Source organism: Nelumbo lutea, chromosome 4 (assembly GCF_056320005.1).
Source record: "Nelumbo lutea isolate HS-2025 chromosome 4, American lotus-T2T, whole genome shotgun sequence".
Lineage (NCBI taxonomy): Eukaryota > Viridiplantae > Streptophyta > Magnoliopsida > Proteales > Nelumbonaceae > Nelumbo > Nelumbo lutea.
Window position 1 is genome coordinate 96,765,250 of NC_142687.1, and position 18,631 is coordinate 96,783,880.

The 18,631-nt window shown below is 44.9% G+C and overlaps 1 protein-coding gene across 1 annotated transcript; it reads left to right on the forward strand.

Moving 5' to 3' along the window:
* The first annotated feature begins 1,432 nt into the window (after positions 1-1,432).
* On the forward strand, positions 1,433-17,317 carry LOC148862037 (F-box/LRR-repeat protein At4g14103-like). Its single transcript, XM_088981956.1, has 3 exons — positions 1,433-2,434; positions 16,651-16,842; positions 16,923-17,317. The coding sequence occupies exons 1-3, from the start codon at positions 1,442-1,444 to the stop codon at positions 17,268-17,270; spliced, it is 1,533 nt and encodes a 510-aa protein (XP_088838082.1). The 5' UTR covers positions 1,433-1,441; the 3' UTR covers positions 17,271-17,317.
* Positions 17,318-18,631: the final 1,314 nt, after the last annotated feature.

The window sequence follows — 18,631 nt, forward strand, 5'->3', positions numbered from 1 at the left end:
CGACACCTTAGATATGCCGAGTAAGACTTTTCTTGGGGTCTGTTTTGGAGGGATAATGCTTTGATTGAACTTCTCGTAAGAAGTTACTAAAAGGAAAGCCTTTTTTCTAAACAATAACAAATATGGGCTTTCCAAATTTTTTCACAAAGCAAAAAGCTACCACTTGAAGCCCTCCCAAAGGAGCATTGCATTTGGCCAGGCCTCCGGCTTTTGTTGGCCTATGGTTTATTCAACCCACTCAAGTGTCAAGATTCACTTTAGCCCAAAATATGGGCTCTGTAGCAGTGCTTAAGTTAGTGTGCTTGGTGATCAAATCCTTCTCCATATTGAATGCCTTTGCCACATGGACAAACTAATTTCATTTATCAAGTAGTGCACATAGTAAGGTAGTCCAGAAGTTTTTCTATCTGATGGACAAATGGATTCGCTATAAGCTCCTTGGAGAGGTCATTTAAAGAAGGGAAAGTGACCCATTGAGTAAACTGTAGATGAAGACAGAAACTTGGATTTAGGGTTGTAAATATACGCCCATAATTAGGGAATTCGACTGTTTCCTCAAGGAGCATGGACTTTTCACTTGAATAGACCATTCATATAGATTAACTGGCCCAGAAATCAGTTTGAAATTTGATCTCAAATGGAATAGTGGACAAACTTATATTTAGAATTGTAAATCCTATCAAAAGTCTGATTTAGTGGAGATCTGACATAATTGAATCAAATTTGAATAATTTGAATAATAATGATATGGCCTGATTTGATGGGATAAATATCTAAACCGATTATACATGAGATTACCTAAAATACCCTTTATTTCTCTCTAGTCTCTAATAAAATTATATTGCAGGTTGTTTCTTTATTTATGAAGAGTATAATTGTATAAAAATTACATTAGATCTAGTTCACATTCAAATGTTTCAATTAATTGGTAGATTTCGACTCATTGGTTCTTAATCATATTTGAATCTAGATGTGACCTGATTTGTTTCTATAGACCCCTCCTTATATTAGAGACTCTTGAAAAAAAAAAAAAATTAATATAGCTAATTTTCTTTAGCCCCGTGTTATATGGGTCTCAGCTTAAGCTCTTATATGAGGTCCTTGAATAGGATTCTATTCTCTAATACACCCCCTCACACGAAATTGGGTTTGAAGCGCGATCAAGTGTGCAAGCCCACCTATACAACTACTTGGTCAAACATGCTCTGATAGGCGATCGCTCAATTAGGTGAGGTACTTGAATAGGTTTTTATTCTCTAATGCATATCCTCGGTAATCTCTGATTTTTTCCTTTTATTTTCAGTACTTCAGTACTGAGTTAATGTTCAAAGATTGAAGATGATGACATTGGTCTTACCTGTACCGAGGTGGCATAACCTGAATTCATCTTCTATACTTATAATCTTTTTTATTTCTAATTAAACAGCAGAAAGAAATAGAAATGGAGAGGCTTAGAAGAAATGAGCTGGGAATGGACCGTATCAGTAGCTTACCAGATTCAGTTCTAGTCCACATACTTTCTTTTCTGCCAACACATGAAGCTGTGAAGACCACCTTCATATCAAAGAAATGGAAATTCCTATGGACTCAAATTCCTGTTCTAGACCTCGATGAGTTCACCTTCTGTGATGAGCGGTCTATGGTTGAGCTGTATAATGCACTTGAAACGGGTAGATACTTTCTAAGTTCTATGAGGTTGGACAGACAAAGAAAGAGGTTTGCAGACTTTGTAGACCGAGCACTTCTGCACCATGATATCGAAAGTATACGCCAAATTCAGCTCTCATTTTGTTATCATGAGGATTACGAGTTTACTTCTCGTGTCGATCGATGGATTAGATTCGCAATTGCAAGCAATGCCACTACTCTAGAACTCAATTTTGCAGGTCGAAGTCCTTCTCGTGATCCACGGATTGAAGGGTGTTATGAATTGCCTCATTGTTCTCTACCTCAGTCCTTGAAGTTTCTGAGATTGAACTTCTGTGAATTTAGACCCTTAAGGCATGGGAGTTTTGATCATCTTGAGATTGTAGAACTGCTGCAAGCAAAGTTACCAGATGGCTCAGTTCAGGACATGATTTCTAACTGTCCATGCCTAGAAAGCCTACATTTATTGTCCTGTTGTGTGCCTCATCATTTAGTTATTTCTGCTCCAGAATCAGAACTTAAGTGCTTATTGTTGGATTCATGCTCGTCTTATGAGATGAATGGATTAGTTTACAAATATGAGATAGATGCTCCAAAGCTTCAACACTTTAAGTTTGTGGGAATGGTGTTGCATGAATTTTCTATAAAGAGATTAAGGCATCTAGTTGAGGGACATCTAGATGTCAGACAAAACTTTATCTCTCAGATGCATTGTTCAATGCTTACTGAACTTTTGAAGGATCTTGGTCATGCTAGTTGTCTATCCTTGTCTAGCTGGTGTTTGCAGGTATGTTATTACATCCTTAATTGATGGTTGCTTTATAATTTGTTTGGTTGACATGCTCTTGTGTTTTTGTAGGTAAGACTAATCTAAGACAAACTAGATTAATTGTCCTGAATATTATGATTTGATATGGAACTAAAGCCTATACTAGTGAACTATGTGCTCAATTAAGGTTTCCACTGTGAACTAATAAATGTAGATGTAAGTTTGAGGACCAAAATGATCAGAAAGCAGTGTTAGACATACAAGGCCTATTAGGCAGGTTCCAAATATATGAAATAGTCTTTTAAGTCAATAATGGAGCCCATTAACGTGAGCCAAAAACATATAGCTTACACATATTAAAATTTTAGGTTGTGTTGGGTTGCAGTGCAAATTCATTTTCACTAGCATAAATGCGCGCATGAGAACATGAGTAGGGTGAGTGTAAATTTTGGTTTACTTTGCTTCATATTTGACCTTGCCTTGTTTGTTTGTAGAAAGTAGCGTTTGAAGTAAAATGCTGTGGTCACACCTTATCCTACAATCCCTGACATCACCAATCTTTGATATATCCCTCTATCTAGAAGAACTTTTCCTTCAATAGCACTCAACTTGTGGTTAGAGTCAATTGGAGGTTCTATAGGCTTGTACCCCAATTTTCCAACATTATGGATCAAGTCAAGAACATACTTCCTTTGTGAAAAAAAGATTCCCTTTTTGGATCTTGCAACTACAATGCCAAGAAAGTATTTGAGATCACCAAAATTCTTTTATCTCAAATTTTAAAGCAAGGAAGGATTTTAATTGAAAGATACTTGTGATGTCATCACTCGTCACAACAATGGTCTACCTAAGATTGAGAGAATCCAATTTTTAAGATAACATTTCTATATCTATCAAACTAGGCTCTAGGGCACTACTTGAGCCCCTACAAAGACTTCTTTGGGTGGTAAACTTTCCCTTCACTATTAAGAAAACTTAATTTAGGTGGTAAATCCATATATGCTTCTTATTGGAGGTCCTCATTAATAAAGACATTTTTCACATTCATCTAATATAAAGGCCAAGAGTAGGGAGCAATAAAAGACATAAACACCCGAATTGAGTACATTTTAGCAATTGGAGCAAAGGTTCCGGATAGTCAATCCATAGGTTTGAGTGTATCCTTTGGCCACAAGTCGGACCTTGTATCTCTCAATTAAATCATATATCTTGTGCTTTATAGTGTACTCATACTTACACTTGGGACAATGAATAATCTCTCAAGTTTAGTTTTATGGGGGCCTCAATCTCTTGATTCATAGCTTCCTTTTAGTGATGTGACTGCATTACCTTTATAACACTATAAGGGATGGAAATAGAAAAAATGACAGAAATATAGGCACAATAGGAGGATGAAAGAGCATCATAAGACACATAATTAGTAATGTGATACTTGTTGCATGCCCTCTTTCCTTTTCAAATAGCAATAGGAAGATCACGGTCAATATTAATAACAAAACTATTAGGTGGTTCAAGATTACCAAGGTTTGGGAGATTAGAGTGTGATGGGCATTCAACTTCAAGAGTCACCCTCTTAATACACATAATGAAGAATTACTATCAGTACTAAGGCTAGGGGTGTCAATTGGACTGGATTTGGTTCAATTTGATCCAATCCAATATGAGTCCATTACATATGGACTAGGTACAATCCAATCCAATGAATACTTTGGTCCATTGACCATTTTGGAATAGTCCAATTCAATGTCTAAACCATCCAATATGTTCAAATTGGTTTTTATTTAGATTGGTTCTAACACAAACTTGGTCTATTGGGGCTTGTATTCTTATCTTCTATCAATGGACCAAACATTGGTTTGATCAAACCCAACCAAAATCAATCCATTACAGATGGACCGGGTCCAATCCAATCCAATAAATACTTTGGAAATTTAAATCTAGATTGATCCAATTTGATGTCTTATTAGTTCGTCCAATCCATCCAAATTGATTTTGATTTGGATGGGGTCCAACCCAAAACCAATCCATTAACACCTGATACATAGGAGAAGGAGGAGCATAAGGAATATCATTGTTACAAGGATGAGAGGAAGGAGAAGGAGGTACATGGACAGGAATAGGAAGACAGAAGGGAGTTAGATCTTCACTTGCATTCTCCCCCTAAAGAGAAGGATGGGATGCTTGGAAAAATGAGGAAAACTCTAGAAATGTAACATTTTTATAAACTTATCTCTTTCTGGAGAGAGGATCAAAACATTTATAACCTTTCTAGATTAAAGAGTAACTAAGGAATACACATTTGACTGATTTAGGATCAAACTTTTGTTGGGAAGGACTTTGAACAAAACTAACATAACCAAAGATCTGAGGGGTAAGTTAAAGAGAGATTCATTAAGGAGGAGAATCTGGTGAGGAGACCGAAGGTTAAGGACCCTTGATGGAAATTGGTTAGTAAGATACACAATCGTCTTAATAGCATTACCCCATAAATGGGTGGTGATGAATGATGATTTGGCCTGACCTCATAGTTATGCGACACGTGGCAAAAGCAACAACTCGACACAAAAGCAAGCCTAAGGCGTTTTCACCAAGAGGAGAAACCAGCGGACCGAGCTCCCTACTAGGGACCCGAACTCACCCTTGGCCCCAAACCGGAAAGAAATCCACTGCCCTGCCTTGCAACAGTTCGGGGCATACCTCGCCGAACTGACCTACCTGGTAACAGCTCGGGATACACCTCGCCGAACTGACCTGCCTTGCAACAGTTCGGGACATACCTCGCCGAACCGACCCACCTAGTAACAGCTCGGGATACACCTCGCCGAACTGACCTACCCTATACATACCTCCGAACTCAAGACTTCGCCTCGATCACCACTCCACACCTTCAGGGAACCAAAACCAAACAAACCGTACTATGCCTGACACTGAGGAAGTCCGTTCCCAAGGGCGCCGCACCTGACTGGCTTGGGATTTGACGCTTGACGGCCGCACTCTAAATGGCCACCTGCCACCGCCACCTGACACCGCCATCTCCAGTTAGAGAGACGGTTAGGCAGTGACGGTTCTGTCCCAACAGAAAGGAGGACGGCCGAATTGATAGACGTAAGGGTAATCATACCCGACCTGACAAGGGCCTCGGAGTGAGTGCGCGAAGAGATTATAAGGACCCCTTGCCCCCAGCGAACAAGGTATGTGAACTTTGCGCCATCTGGTCTACACTTTGCCTTTGAGAGATTGCTGACTTGAGCTTCGGAGTTATCACACCAGGTTCCCCCCAGAGTTCTCTCATTTTTCCCGTTTCAGGCTCCCTGACACTCCAGCTCAGAGGCGAGTTCGTTGACAGCTAAGACCGACCGGATTGCGCTCCATCAATTGGCGCCGTCTGTGGGAAAGCTTCTAAAAGCCTCCCTCTAAATCTCTTCTACCTACCCTTCTTTCAAAAACTCCAACACCCACTCCAACACTGAAATGGCCTCCTCCAGCAGTGCCGGACGTGGAACCGAAACAGCCACTACCGGAGAGCAACCTCATGCTCCGGCGGTGTGCATTGGGCAGTTCACCATCCCCCTTTCAGTGGATGGGATCCCAAGCTTAAATGTGCCACACGCGGTGGCACCTCTCCCACTACCCATTGAAACGAACTTCGCGGAACTAATTGCTGTCCCACTAGCAGCTCGCCAAAATCAAATAGATGATCTGATGCAATGCATGCGGGCAATGCAGGCCCAAATGCAGCAATTCCAGCAGCACCAACTCCAGCAACACTTGGTGTTGCACCACCTCTCCCAACACCATTATCAACAACAATTCCCTCAGCTACCCTTGAACCAGCCGCTCCCCCCCGACACCCTGTTTCAAAGCCGGTCAAGGCCTCCCCCCAAGGTGGACGACCTCACCAAGGAGAGGCTTCTTGACCGCAGAACCCCCCTAACAGTAAGGCCTCTTCCCCGGGCCGAAAGCCAAGAAAGATCACACCAGCCTCGCAGCCCACGGGTGGGTCAAGAACCTCGCCAACAAAGTCACCTCAGTGCTCCAAGCCCGAGTTCCCACTCACGGAGAACCGCTTCAGCGCCTTAGCAGCAGGCCAGCAATCCAGGCCCATCGAGCTCGGCAACACAGAGGCAAGCAGCGCCAGCACCAGGCCCAATCAAAGACGGTGCCGGCGAAGTCGCCGAACTGCTACCCGCGTGCTACCCGAGCTCAGAGGCAAGGAAGAAACGAGCTCGGGCGGGGTAAAAACCACCCCCATTCTCTCAGTTCCTTCCCCCCTTTCAGCAGAACTTTTGGCAGTTCCCTTGCCTAGAGATTTCAAACTCCCTCCTCTGGACAAGTATGATGGGTCCTTTGACCCCAACGACCACGTAGACGCGTTTCAGTCGCAAATGCACCTCGCTAGGGCAAGCGACTCGTGCATGTGCGTGGCCTTCACCACCACCTTCAAAGGGGTGGTCCGCACCTGTACCGGAACCTAGCTTCTGGGTCAATAAAAAGATGACCCCAGTTTGTGCAGATCTTCACTGCGCACTTTGTTACCAGCAAAAGGTGTCCGAAAACCGAGGAAAGTATCTTCGGGGTGATCCAAAGAGAGGGAGAACCCATCCAGAGCTACATCAAACGGTTCAATGAAGCATGTTTGCAAATCCCTCGGTTAGACCCCGCGGTACAGCTCGCCACGGACAAAAGAAGAGTGACTCATAAAGAGTTCAAATGGCACATGGTAGCCAGCCAGCCAGCAACCATGACCGACTTCCTCAAGCTCGCGGACAAGTTTATGAGAACAGAAGAAGAGATCAACCAGAGAAACGAAGGCGGGGTTGAAAAAAGAAAAAGAGAAGGCGAGCCCTCCAACCCCGGCGGCAGAAGAGGCCACAACCGAGAGGCGAAGCCAAGCCAGCCACCCCGAGCTCTCTTAGCCGTTCGGACGGACTACACGCCATTGAACACAAGGCGGACCGAGATCCTGATGACGATCAAGGACGCCCCTTACGTAAAGTGGCCACCTCGCTTGAAGAGCAACTCCAACGAGAGGAACAAAAATTTATATTGTAGTTTTCATAAAGATCATGGTCATAGCACCAAGCAATGTAATAATCTCTGCAACGAGATAAGACTCATCCGTCGCGGGTACTTAAGAAATTTTGTACATTATGACAATAGTAATAAAGCAGGTCGACAAGGGGAACACGGGAAGGATGTCCCCGAGCCGAGCAATAGACGGCAGGATGCACTTCAGCGGCAGCAAGGACGTCAGTTCGCGAAGCAGCCCGAGAGGAGCAGAACCCTCCCAAGAGGCCGAAGAAGGAAGAACTGATCTTTTTTACAGAAGACAACGTGCGAGGTGTTCATTACCCCCACGACGACGCGCTCGTCATAAAGCTAAGGATCAATAACTTCGAAGTCCGACGCGTACTGGTAGACTCAGGCAGTTCGGCAGAATACTATTCAAATCGGCGTTCGACCAGTTGCAGTTGCAAAAAAGCGATTTCACACTCCTCTGGTAGGCTTCAGCGGAGAGGAAGTCAGGCCCTTGGGAAAAATAACAGTACTTGTGGAAGTCGGCACATGGCCGTGCGCGGTAAGACTTAACCACGATTTCCTGGTGGTTGCGACCCCCTCCCCATACAATGCCATAATAGGGCGACCAATTACGCATATTCTGCGTGCAGTGGTCTCCACCTATTATCTGGTAATGAAGTTGCCCACGGACTTCGGTGTGGGGATAGCCCGGGGCGACCAACTTGAGTTCCGCAAGTGCTATGTTGCCGCCCTGAAGGGAAAAACAAAGGCAGCCGACGATCTCGAACTAGAGCGACCTGCGGAGCAGGGTGAGGAACGAGCTTCGCCCACTGAGGAAATAGTCGCCGTCCCGGCCTCGGCAACAGATCCGACGCGAACACTACAGATCGGTGCCTCCGTCAATGAACCTTTGCGAACTGAACTAGTGAGTTTCTTACTCCAAAATTTAGACATTTTTGCATGGTCCGTGGCAGATATGCCCAGTATTGACCCCGACCTTATAACTCACAAGCTTAACACTGACCCTGTAGTCAGGCCCATTAGACAGAAGAAACACAACTTAGCCCCGGAGCGCTGGAGGGCGGTTGACGAAGAAGTTGAAAAGCTCCTCGCAGCGGATGTTTGCCTTTCTTCAAGGCAATCAAAGGCAAAGGGTTCGAATGGACCCGAGATTGCCAGCTCGCGTTCAACGAGCTAAAGACTTACCTCGCCACCATACCAACCTTAGCCAGACCCGAGGAAGGCGAGGTCTTAGAACTGTACCTCTCGGCGAGCGACGAAGTGGTCAGTTCGGTATTAGTAAAACAAGTAGATCGGGTCCAGCGACCCGTCTATTATGTTAGTAAAATTCTGTAGGGAGCAGAAACGAGGTACCCGCGGATTGAAAAAATTGCCTTCGCACTAGTGATATCAGCTCGGAAACTCCTCCCATACTTCCAAGCTCACACCGTCGTTGTCTTAACCGACAAACCCCTAAGACAAGTTTTGCCGAAGCCCGAGGTCTCCGGTAGGCTGACAAAATGGGCCATCGAACTCAGCGAGTACGATCTCTAGTACAAACCCCAGACCGCGATTAAGGCCCAAGCTTTGGCAGATTTTATCGCCGAGTGCACTTTCAGCCACGAAGCCCTACAGGTCGAGCCCGAGGTCCCCAGTTCGGGCAAACCCGGAGCTCCCGAGCCAATATGGTCTGAACCCCGTGAAGTAGCAGCCGGTGTGGCATCTCTCCTGGTTAGGCGAAACGCGAACTGGGATGAGGAGCCCTGGATCCTTCACGTGGATGGTTCCTCGAACTAGCAAGGCAGCGGGGCTGGAATAGTCTTATGCGGCCCGGGCGGCACAAAATTAGAATACGCACTACACTTTGAGTTCGCGACATCCAACAACGAGGCAGAGTACGAAGCACTGATAGCCGGGCTGAACCTAGCGCGAAAGGTAAAGGCAAAGCACTTGGTCATCTGCAGCGATTCCCTACTCGTGGTCAACCAAGTTACGGGCGAGTATGAAGCACGCGAGCTCTCCATGATCGCATATTTGGCGAAAGTAAAAGAGGCCCTTCTCAACTTCCAGTCACACAACATGAAAACCGTGTACATAGAGGATTTACCTCGGCCTAGTATTCTCGGGGGGGCAGAGGAGGTCGCTCCCGTCATTGAAGCAGAGCCGAGCTGGATCGACCCACTCGCGAGCTTCTTGATAGACGGAACCCTCCCTGTAGAATGCAATGCGGCCAACAGGGTGCAGCGCTAGGCAGCCAAATACGTCATAATAGACGAACGGTTATACCGACGGTCCTACACGCTCCCCTACTTGCGTTGCCTGCGACCTGCCGAAGCCGAGTTCGTACTCCGCGACACTCACGAAAGCCTGTGCGGCGAACACTTGGGGGGCAGAGCACTCGCCCAAAAAACACTTCGACAAGGATACTACTGGCCAACGATGAAGGCAGAAGCTATCGAGCTCGTCAGAAAATGCGACAAGTGTCAGAAACATGCCAATATCCACCATCAACCAGCTTTCGACCTCAAATACCTCGCCAGCCCGTGGCCCTTTGCACAATGGGGCATCGACCTCCTCGGACCATTCCCGCCAACAACAGGTGGAAGAAAATTCTTAGTTGTTGCAGTAGATTACTTCACGAAGTGGATAGAAGCCGAACCTCTGGCAACCGTTACGGCCTGAAACATACAGAACTTCTTTTGGAAGAACATAATATGTCGTTTCGAGTTACCTCGGATACTAATTTCCGACAACGGCAAGCAGTTCGAGGATATCAAGTTCCAAGAGTGGTGCCAGAACATGGGGATTCAGCAAAACTTCACATCATTCGCGCACCCGCAGGCAAATGGTCAGACGGAAGTAATGAACAGAGCCATCCTGCGCGGACTGAAAGCACGTCTGGATCGTGCTAAGGGACTATGGGCTGAAGAGCTACCAAGTGTCTTGTGGGCTCACCGAACTATAGAGAAAACCGCCACAGGAGAAACCCCCTTCAATCTCACCTACGGCACTGAAACAGTTATCCCGGTGGAAATCGAAGTACCAACATTGCGACTAGAAACATACGGCGATCGGACAAACGAAGATGAGTTACTTACCAACCTTGACCTACTGGACGAGGTAAGGGACCTCGCGCACATCCGGACAGCGGCCTACCAGCAGCAGGTAGCTCGCTACTACAATGCTAGAGTAAAGCGACGAAGCTTCCGAGTCGGCGACCTGGTCCTTTGTAAGATTATGGTGCCCGAACCCGGCGTGGGCAAACTTGAACCAAACTGGGAAGGGCCCTATAAAGTAAAGAGAGCGCTCGGGGGGGCATACAAGCTCGAATCCTTGGAAGGAAAACTAGTACCTTGAGCGTGGAACATCGTGAACTTAAGGCGATACTACCTATAAACCGCCAAGCAAAGTGGACGAAATCGCTATAAGGTCCTATGGGCCACGATGCGGAGCCAAGAGGAACCTCGGTGTAAACAAGCAAAGAAAAGTCGGGCATATTATCAGCTCGGAAAAAAAATCAATTCACTGCAAAAGCCTTCATGGAAAAACAGGTCGCGGAAGTACAATAACCCGGACAAGTGGCATATTATCAGTTCGACAAAGAATCAGTTCGGGAAAAAAGGAACATGCAAAAAAGATTTATCTATTCCGTTGCAAGAAACAATACATTGGCCATCAGAAGGCACTTCAAAAAAAAAATCTTTACATGCCCGAAGCTACTTATTCGCCATCAGAAGGCACTTAAACAACACCCGAAGGCCCTGTCTCTCCTTTAGAGTTCGGCTCGCCATCGGCAACATTGGCCATCTCCTAAGTTATACGCGAAGTGGATATGGCACTAACATCGAGGTCAGGGTACGTGTTCCAAATCATCCACCAGCTCAGCTTGAACCCCCTTCTGTAAGAATCCACCATCAGATCGTCAAAACACGGAGAGGCAATGTAGTCTTCAACGACCTTCTTCTTGGCATCTTCAGTGCCTTGGGAAAAAATCAGCGTTTTCTCCCTGATGTCCTCCTGAAGATATTCGACTTGATGTTGCAAATCCAACTTCAAGTCCTCCATGTGCTTGACAACGACCCCCATGGCCTCGGCATCACGCTGAGACCTCGCCTGCCTGGCCATTGCGACGCGAGCAGCCTCTTCGGCAGTATAAGCAGCCGCCTCAGCAGCTCGGGTATTCGCCTCTGCAGCACGGAAAGCCTCTTCAGCAGCATGGGCGACAACCTCAGCAGCTCGCGCCTGTCGCGAGCTCCTCTCCACTTGGGCTGCTAAGGCATGAATTGAAGAATTCACCTACCAAAAGAAACAAATGAGCAATGACAGCAAAAGCGACGGAAAATGAAAAAGGCAGACGAAATCTGACTTACCACCATAGCATGTGTTACGACGCGGCAGGCGACCTGGTTCAAAGGAAGATCGGTCCACGCCGCGATCTCCTCAGGGAAAGTAGCCTCCCTACTCTTCTGAAGAGCATAGTTCGGCATCAACTCACTCCTGAACTCCCCTTGAGCTTCTGAGCCCGAGGGCCCAACTCGCGTATGAGCGGACCCAGAGTGAGCAGGAGCACTGGAGTATGCAGGAGCACCCGTATAAGTAGTCTCAGCGTAAGGCCTCCCGGTAGTTTCATACATCGGCGGAGTCACCTTGGGCTCCCTCGGTAGATCCTCCGGCGTGTGGCCTGGAACTTGAGGCTCCTCATCCGGGGGCAGCTCGGTACGAGTTCGCTTGGCGACCCGCTTCCTCCTCTTCATGCCTTGGAACAGGCACCCCTCACGAGTTCTCTCCGCATCCATCACAATTGTAGAAACGAGTTCGACATCAGAAAAAATGAAGGAAAAAAGCAAGCAAGAAATCGTAGAACTAGAAACCTACCCGAACTCAAACTGGCCGCAATAAGCTTGGCCTCCGTCAAGTACTCATGACACTTTAAACTTTGTCGTGCCCATTGCCGGAGGCCCTTCACCGTCTCTTTGTCGAGAGTGACACCAGAATCAGGAGCGACCTCACCCCACCCGGTCTGAAAGGGCCATCCTTGCGCACTTCGCACGCCGAAGTAGTCCCGCTTCCATGCCGGGACCTTATTAGGAAGATCGTGTAGAAGCTTAAAGCCCGGGCGAGGAGAAAGGTAATACGTCCGTCTTCCCCCAAGAAGAGAACCCGCTTGTCTCTTAAGCATCAAGATGGAGGAGAATATCTCCAAGTCTAAAGGGAAATTCTGCTCGTAGAAAAGGGAGACTGTCCCCACTAGGTTCCGAATAGAGTTCGTGTGAAGCTGGCCAATGGTAACGCCAAAGTGGTTTATGACTTCAACTAAAAGGGGGTGGAAAGGCAGTCGCAGCCCCGCGGTGAGCTGCTCTCGAAAAATCACGATCTCGTCAGGACCGTGTTCCCAAGGAAAACTACCCGAGGGAATGAAATATGTATACCCCCCAGGCATATTGTAAGACATGAGTATAGATTGGAGCCCCTCGGGCATCATGGTTGAGGGACCAAACCTATCTAGCATCCGACCTCGGCGAGAGGTAGACGCCAAACTGCCCAAAGCTGCTCGGCCTACGGGTTCATAGTCATCCTCAAGTTCCACCTCGGGATCACTAAGGCAGTCGGGGGATACGACTCGGTTTGTAGAACCTACATCAGTCCTACTTGAAGAGTCGTCTAAGCTATCAAAGCTAGACATTGAGGAAAATAGGTGGATTTAGGAAGGTACTCACCGGAAGAAAGTTTTGAAGGCTCCGGAGACAGGAACAAGCCAAAAAAACCTTAGAGGCTAAGTAACCAGCCTAGACGCGAGCTGAAAAACTTGGATGCGAGCTGAAAAGTTGGACGCGAGCTCAATAGGCAAACCGTAGAAGTGACAAATCGACTGGGGTCCCCCACTATTTATAGCTACAGTAACCAAGAATCAATCGTGCAGATCAAAAACAATCCGGCGGCCCACATTCGCGCTGACAGCACGTCCCCTGAGGTCGAGGCGTGATTGGCGCACGTCTTTCCGAAAAGAGCGAAACGTCAGCACACGTCTTTTAAAACCGACGTCGCGTTGGCGCACATCTTTCTGAAACTAACCGCGCCGCACGTCCCTCTGCAACTGACAAAAACCGCTAGCGCACGTCCCTTCAGAACGACAGAGGAGCACTTTCTTCAAATTTAAATGACCCACTGTCACGTCCCAGCGGCGTGAATTTTTGAAATTTAAAACGCGCGCTGTCACGGCCATCAACATTCATGAGCAGTAGGCATGTTTCCTGCCTTCTCAGAACCAAAGAACCCTGGCAAATGCAACTCGCGCAGTCAAGATTCGAAGGACGGGACAAATCCACTTACCACCTTGCAAAACTCCCCGCACCAGGGCAAGACCCTTGGCGCGAGGAGTGGGGGGCAATTGATGAAGGATGATTTCACCCGACCTCATAGTTATGCGACACGTGGCAAAAGCAACAGCTCGACACAAAAGCAAGCCTAAGGCGTTTTCAACAAGAGGAGAAACCAGCGGACCGAGCTCCCCACTAGGGGCCCGAACTCACCCTTGGCCCCAAACCGGAAAGAAATCCACTGGCCTGTCTTGCAACAGTTCGGGGCATACCTCGCCGAACTGACCTACCTGGTAACAGCTCGGGATACACCTCGCCGAACTGACCTGCCTTGCAATAGTTCGGGACATACCTCGCCGAACCGACCTACCTGGTAACAGCTCGGGATACACCTCGCCGAACTGACCTGCCCTATACATACCTCCGAACTCAAGACTTCGCCTCGCTCACCATTCCACACCTTCAGGGCACCAAAACCAAACAAACCGTACTATGCCTGACACTGAGGAAGTCCGTTCCCAAGGGTGCCGCACCTGACTGGCTTGGGATCTGACGCTTGACGACCGCACTCTAAACGACCACCTGCCACCGTCACCTGACACTGCCATCTCCAGTTAGAGAGACGGTTAGGCATTGGCGGTTCTGTCCCAGCAGAAAGGACGACGGTCGAATTGACAGACTTAAGGGTAATCATACCCGACCTGACAAGGGCCTCGGAGTGAGTGCGCGAAGTGATTATAAGAACCCCTTGCCCCCAGCAAACAAGGTATGTGAACTTTGCGCCATCTGGTCTACACTTTGCCTTTGAGAGATTACTGACTTGAGCTTCGGAGTTATCACACCGGGTTTCCCCTAGAGTTCTCTCATTTTTCCCGTTTTAGGCTCCCCGACGCTCCAGCTTAGAGGTGAGTTAATTGATAGTTAAGACCGACCGGATTGCGCTCCATTAGGTGGAAATATGAATTTGAAGCAGTAAAATTTGAGCAACTTCAACCACATGTTTGTTTTTCCTCTCAGCAACTCCATTTTGTTGAGGAGTATGATTGTATGAAATCTAGTGAATAATTCTCTAATCTTCAATAAACATACTTTGCAAATTTCGGGTCTTCAGGTTTTGACTTCACCTCTTTTCCTGTAATGAATCCCAGTTTACCCTCCTTGTAATGTCAAGCTTAATAGTAGGAATGGCAACGGGGTGGGTTCAGGGAGATGATCATATTCCTCGTCCTCGACCTCAATTCTGAAATAAATCCCTGTCCTCGACCACAATCCTCGTTGGGGATAAAAATTATCCTCTATCCCCAATCCCCGACGAGGACGAGTTCCCTGTGAGGACCCGAATCCTTGAAATGTTTTAGTTAACAATATTTTTTGGAAAATAAATTTAATTAAAATAAATAAAAATTTTAAATATAAATAATATTTTAAATATATTTTGATATATGTAAATAATATCATATATATATATATATAATATGAATAATATTTAAGGTTGGGGATCCCTATTAATCCTTGTCCCCGTCCTTGCCCCACCAAAGCAATCCCATCCCCGACTTGATGGGTCAACGAAGTCGAGTACCCATTGGGGTGGGGAAAATTGCCATCCCTACTTTACAGATTGGGACCACTCCAAAAAGTTGGTTCCATTGAGTTTAACAATGGTTATAATGCGAGTATAAATATCTACATTGTCCGAGAGCACACTTGAACCCATTTGTACATCCTTAGATGATTTCATATTTTATCAAAACACTTACCCATCAAAACAAAGGATACCCAACCCTCAACCAAAGCTAAAAGACCTAAGAAAATAGGTTACCACACAGTTAAGAGAGACAAAAAGGCCAAAAAACTAAGTTGGCGATAATGTAGAGGGAGAAAAAAATCTCCCAAAATCTTGTAGGTCGTAGAAAATTATAGGACCACTTCCCATCATTACTAAAATGTAAAATGACCCAAATATCTAGGTTTTGTAGCATAAAACTTCACTAAACATGCTATAAAGGCTCAACATCAAATCTAGAATTTTTGAAAATTTCCTTTCAAAAAATCCACAAAAATCACAAAATCATCAAACAACTATAATTAAACCAAACCAGGTAGGATTCATAGGCTATCGTTGTCACTTGTACAAATTGTTGACATCATCCGATGGTGGTCTAACGTCAGCTACCAAAGAGCTTCTATTTGCTATGAAACCATGTAGTCAATCTAGGGTTTCTAGAGAGGAGGAAGAAGAAGATACTATCTTATAACCTGATATTTAGAGATACTATCTTAGAACCCAAGATTTATATTTTGAGGAAGAATTATAAGAAAGCCCTTAATTACTTGGGTGCCAAATATAAAATGATGAGGAAGACCAAAAACACCCTGCCCAAGCATTCTAAGTACTCATATGGATAGTCTCTAGATGGTCGATTAGTAAAGTTATAATGAATATAGAATCCAAAGAAATACAAAGATTAATTGAAACTTGAAAAAGAAAATTTGCTGCGTTGTAGTGAGGCACATTAATTTATAGTTTTTTGGGTGTTATTTAATTATTATAAAGATGAACTTTTGAAGAAATTGAAGTGTTTTACTAAATTTCATTAAATTCAAATATTTAATAATTATAAATTTTATTTTCTTTTAACTTGTCTTTAGTTATTATAACAGAACTTGGATCATATGTTGCTTTGTTATTACCATTATTACTTAATTAAATGATAAGCCATTAAACATTGACATTTTGATGATCAAAATGTAAATTGATGATTTAGTGATAAATCTACATGAATCAATAAATGAGCTTCCATAGAAAGAAGAGTTGAAAAGGATGAGATACATGTAAATAATTTGATAGAATCTTTACAAATGTATTTTCATGCTCTTACTAATGTTTTGTATTTGAAGGTCCTCTCATTCAAGGATGAGATACATGTAAATCATGAAATTGTGCTCTCCTCACTTCACAGGCTGAATAATCTAACAGTGCAGACAAGGCTTGACAGTTTCGATCTCCTTGGTCTAGCATGCTTGTTGAGGAGCTCTCCGAATTTGGAATTCCTTACCATAGATATTGACAACCATAAAGACCTGAATCTGGTATTGAAAACTGTGAATTTCTTTGATTCTGATTCCTCATTACTAGTCTCAGTTTTATAATTTTTAGTGTTGCTTTGCAGGAGTACTTGGATCATCCACTGCTTCCAAATGCTCGTCATTTTGATGAGATGTCCTTCTGGGAGAACCAATCATCACCCTTCCAATGCTTAGCTAAACTTGAGAAAGTCACCATTAATGACTTTTCAGGACAAGATAATGAAATGGGGTTGGTAAAATTTTTGCTCAAGAATTGTCTGGTTTTGAAGGAAATGTCTATTAGGTATGTGATATTCCAACCAGTGTCTACCATATCAGGAAGGGGAATAGACAGGGAACACTTGGAATTTTTACAAGCTCAACTAGATATTACTCAGGAGCTACTGACTTTCCCAAGGGTTTCTACTTGTGCTCAAGTATTTTGCTCTTGAAGTTTTGTTAAACCATTATGGATATCTCTTTTAGTTACACTTTTCATATTATATTATGTAATTAAACGTGTAGGAGGAATGTAATGTGAAACCTCCATATACCAAAAACCTACTTTCTTAATGGATCTAACTATCTTTGATTCTGGAATACATATGATGTTCTACAATTTAGCCTTTATTTTGACTTCCATTTGCTCCTACCATATTTGGGTGATTCATCTAGCATGTCATGTTGTCTGGTTGGAGGTTCTATCTTTAGTCCATATTATACATAGAGAAGAAAACGAACTCTAGAGATATAAGTGTTAGATAGTTTTGTATGCCCTTAGCTTCAATCAGAATGATGTACTTTATGAGTTTATTGTAAATGAATAAAAGTGCATATTTGATTCATGTTCCTTTGGTATGTTTCTGTGTAATACCCTTAAACTGGACACTTAATGAGACTCATGTTAGTTTAGAATGTTCACAGCCAGTGGGTCGGTCTGGGGAGACCTATCCTGACAAGGCTGACACTGTGGTGCCACCAAGTCGATTGGGGTGGCCTGTTTCAGCTGCCAAGGTGAGACCCTAGGCACATATAGTGTAAGATTAATTGAATTTATGAACTGGACCATATTTCCAGTATTGCCATGGACCTTGGAGATTGATGGGCAAAACTGGAAAGTTACACCCGACCCCTAGACTCGATTATGATACTGCACTAAGTGTCGGATTGGGCTGTCTTTGATATACCAATCATTGAGATCCTTAGCGGGGGTCAAAACTTGGGTATGTTGGGACAGTCTGAGAAATCATCTGAGTGGGTGATCATAGTGACACGATCAGCCCCTTTGTCGGACAAAGGTAATGATCGGGGATGCACTCTCACTGATGGAAACCAAGACTACCGACAGTCGATTTCAATCGTTGAGATTTATTTTGCAAAATATATTTTATATGAGATATAAAAGTATATATATTATGGTTTCAAAATGATTTGCAAAATGTTTTAATTCCTGGGATCCATGTAAGCAGAGAGTGCAACACTGTTCCTTGCAGCCGAGGGAGAGGTCATCTCTTGTCGGGCAGTGTATGATCATTATGGCCTGAGAGGTTAAGTGTAAGACCATTGAGGATAATACCTGATGGGCTAATCTTACATCTGCCCACAATCCCTGGGTGTTACAAGGTGGCTTGGCCCAGGGACCACTTAGGGTAAGTGTTGGGTCCATAGAGCCCATAAGATGGGTTTCAGGGGGTGCATTGTCCATAACAGTATATTCGGCCAGGCCTTGTAACAAAGGCTGGGCTGAACCCATGTGGCTGATGTGTAGATCAATGTTTGGGTCCCACGCCATACAAGGAAGCCCAACTGGGCA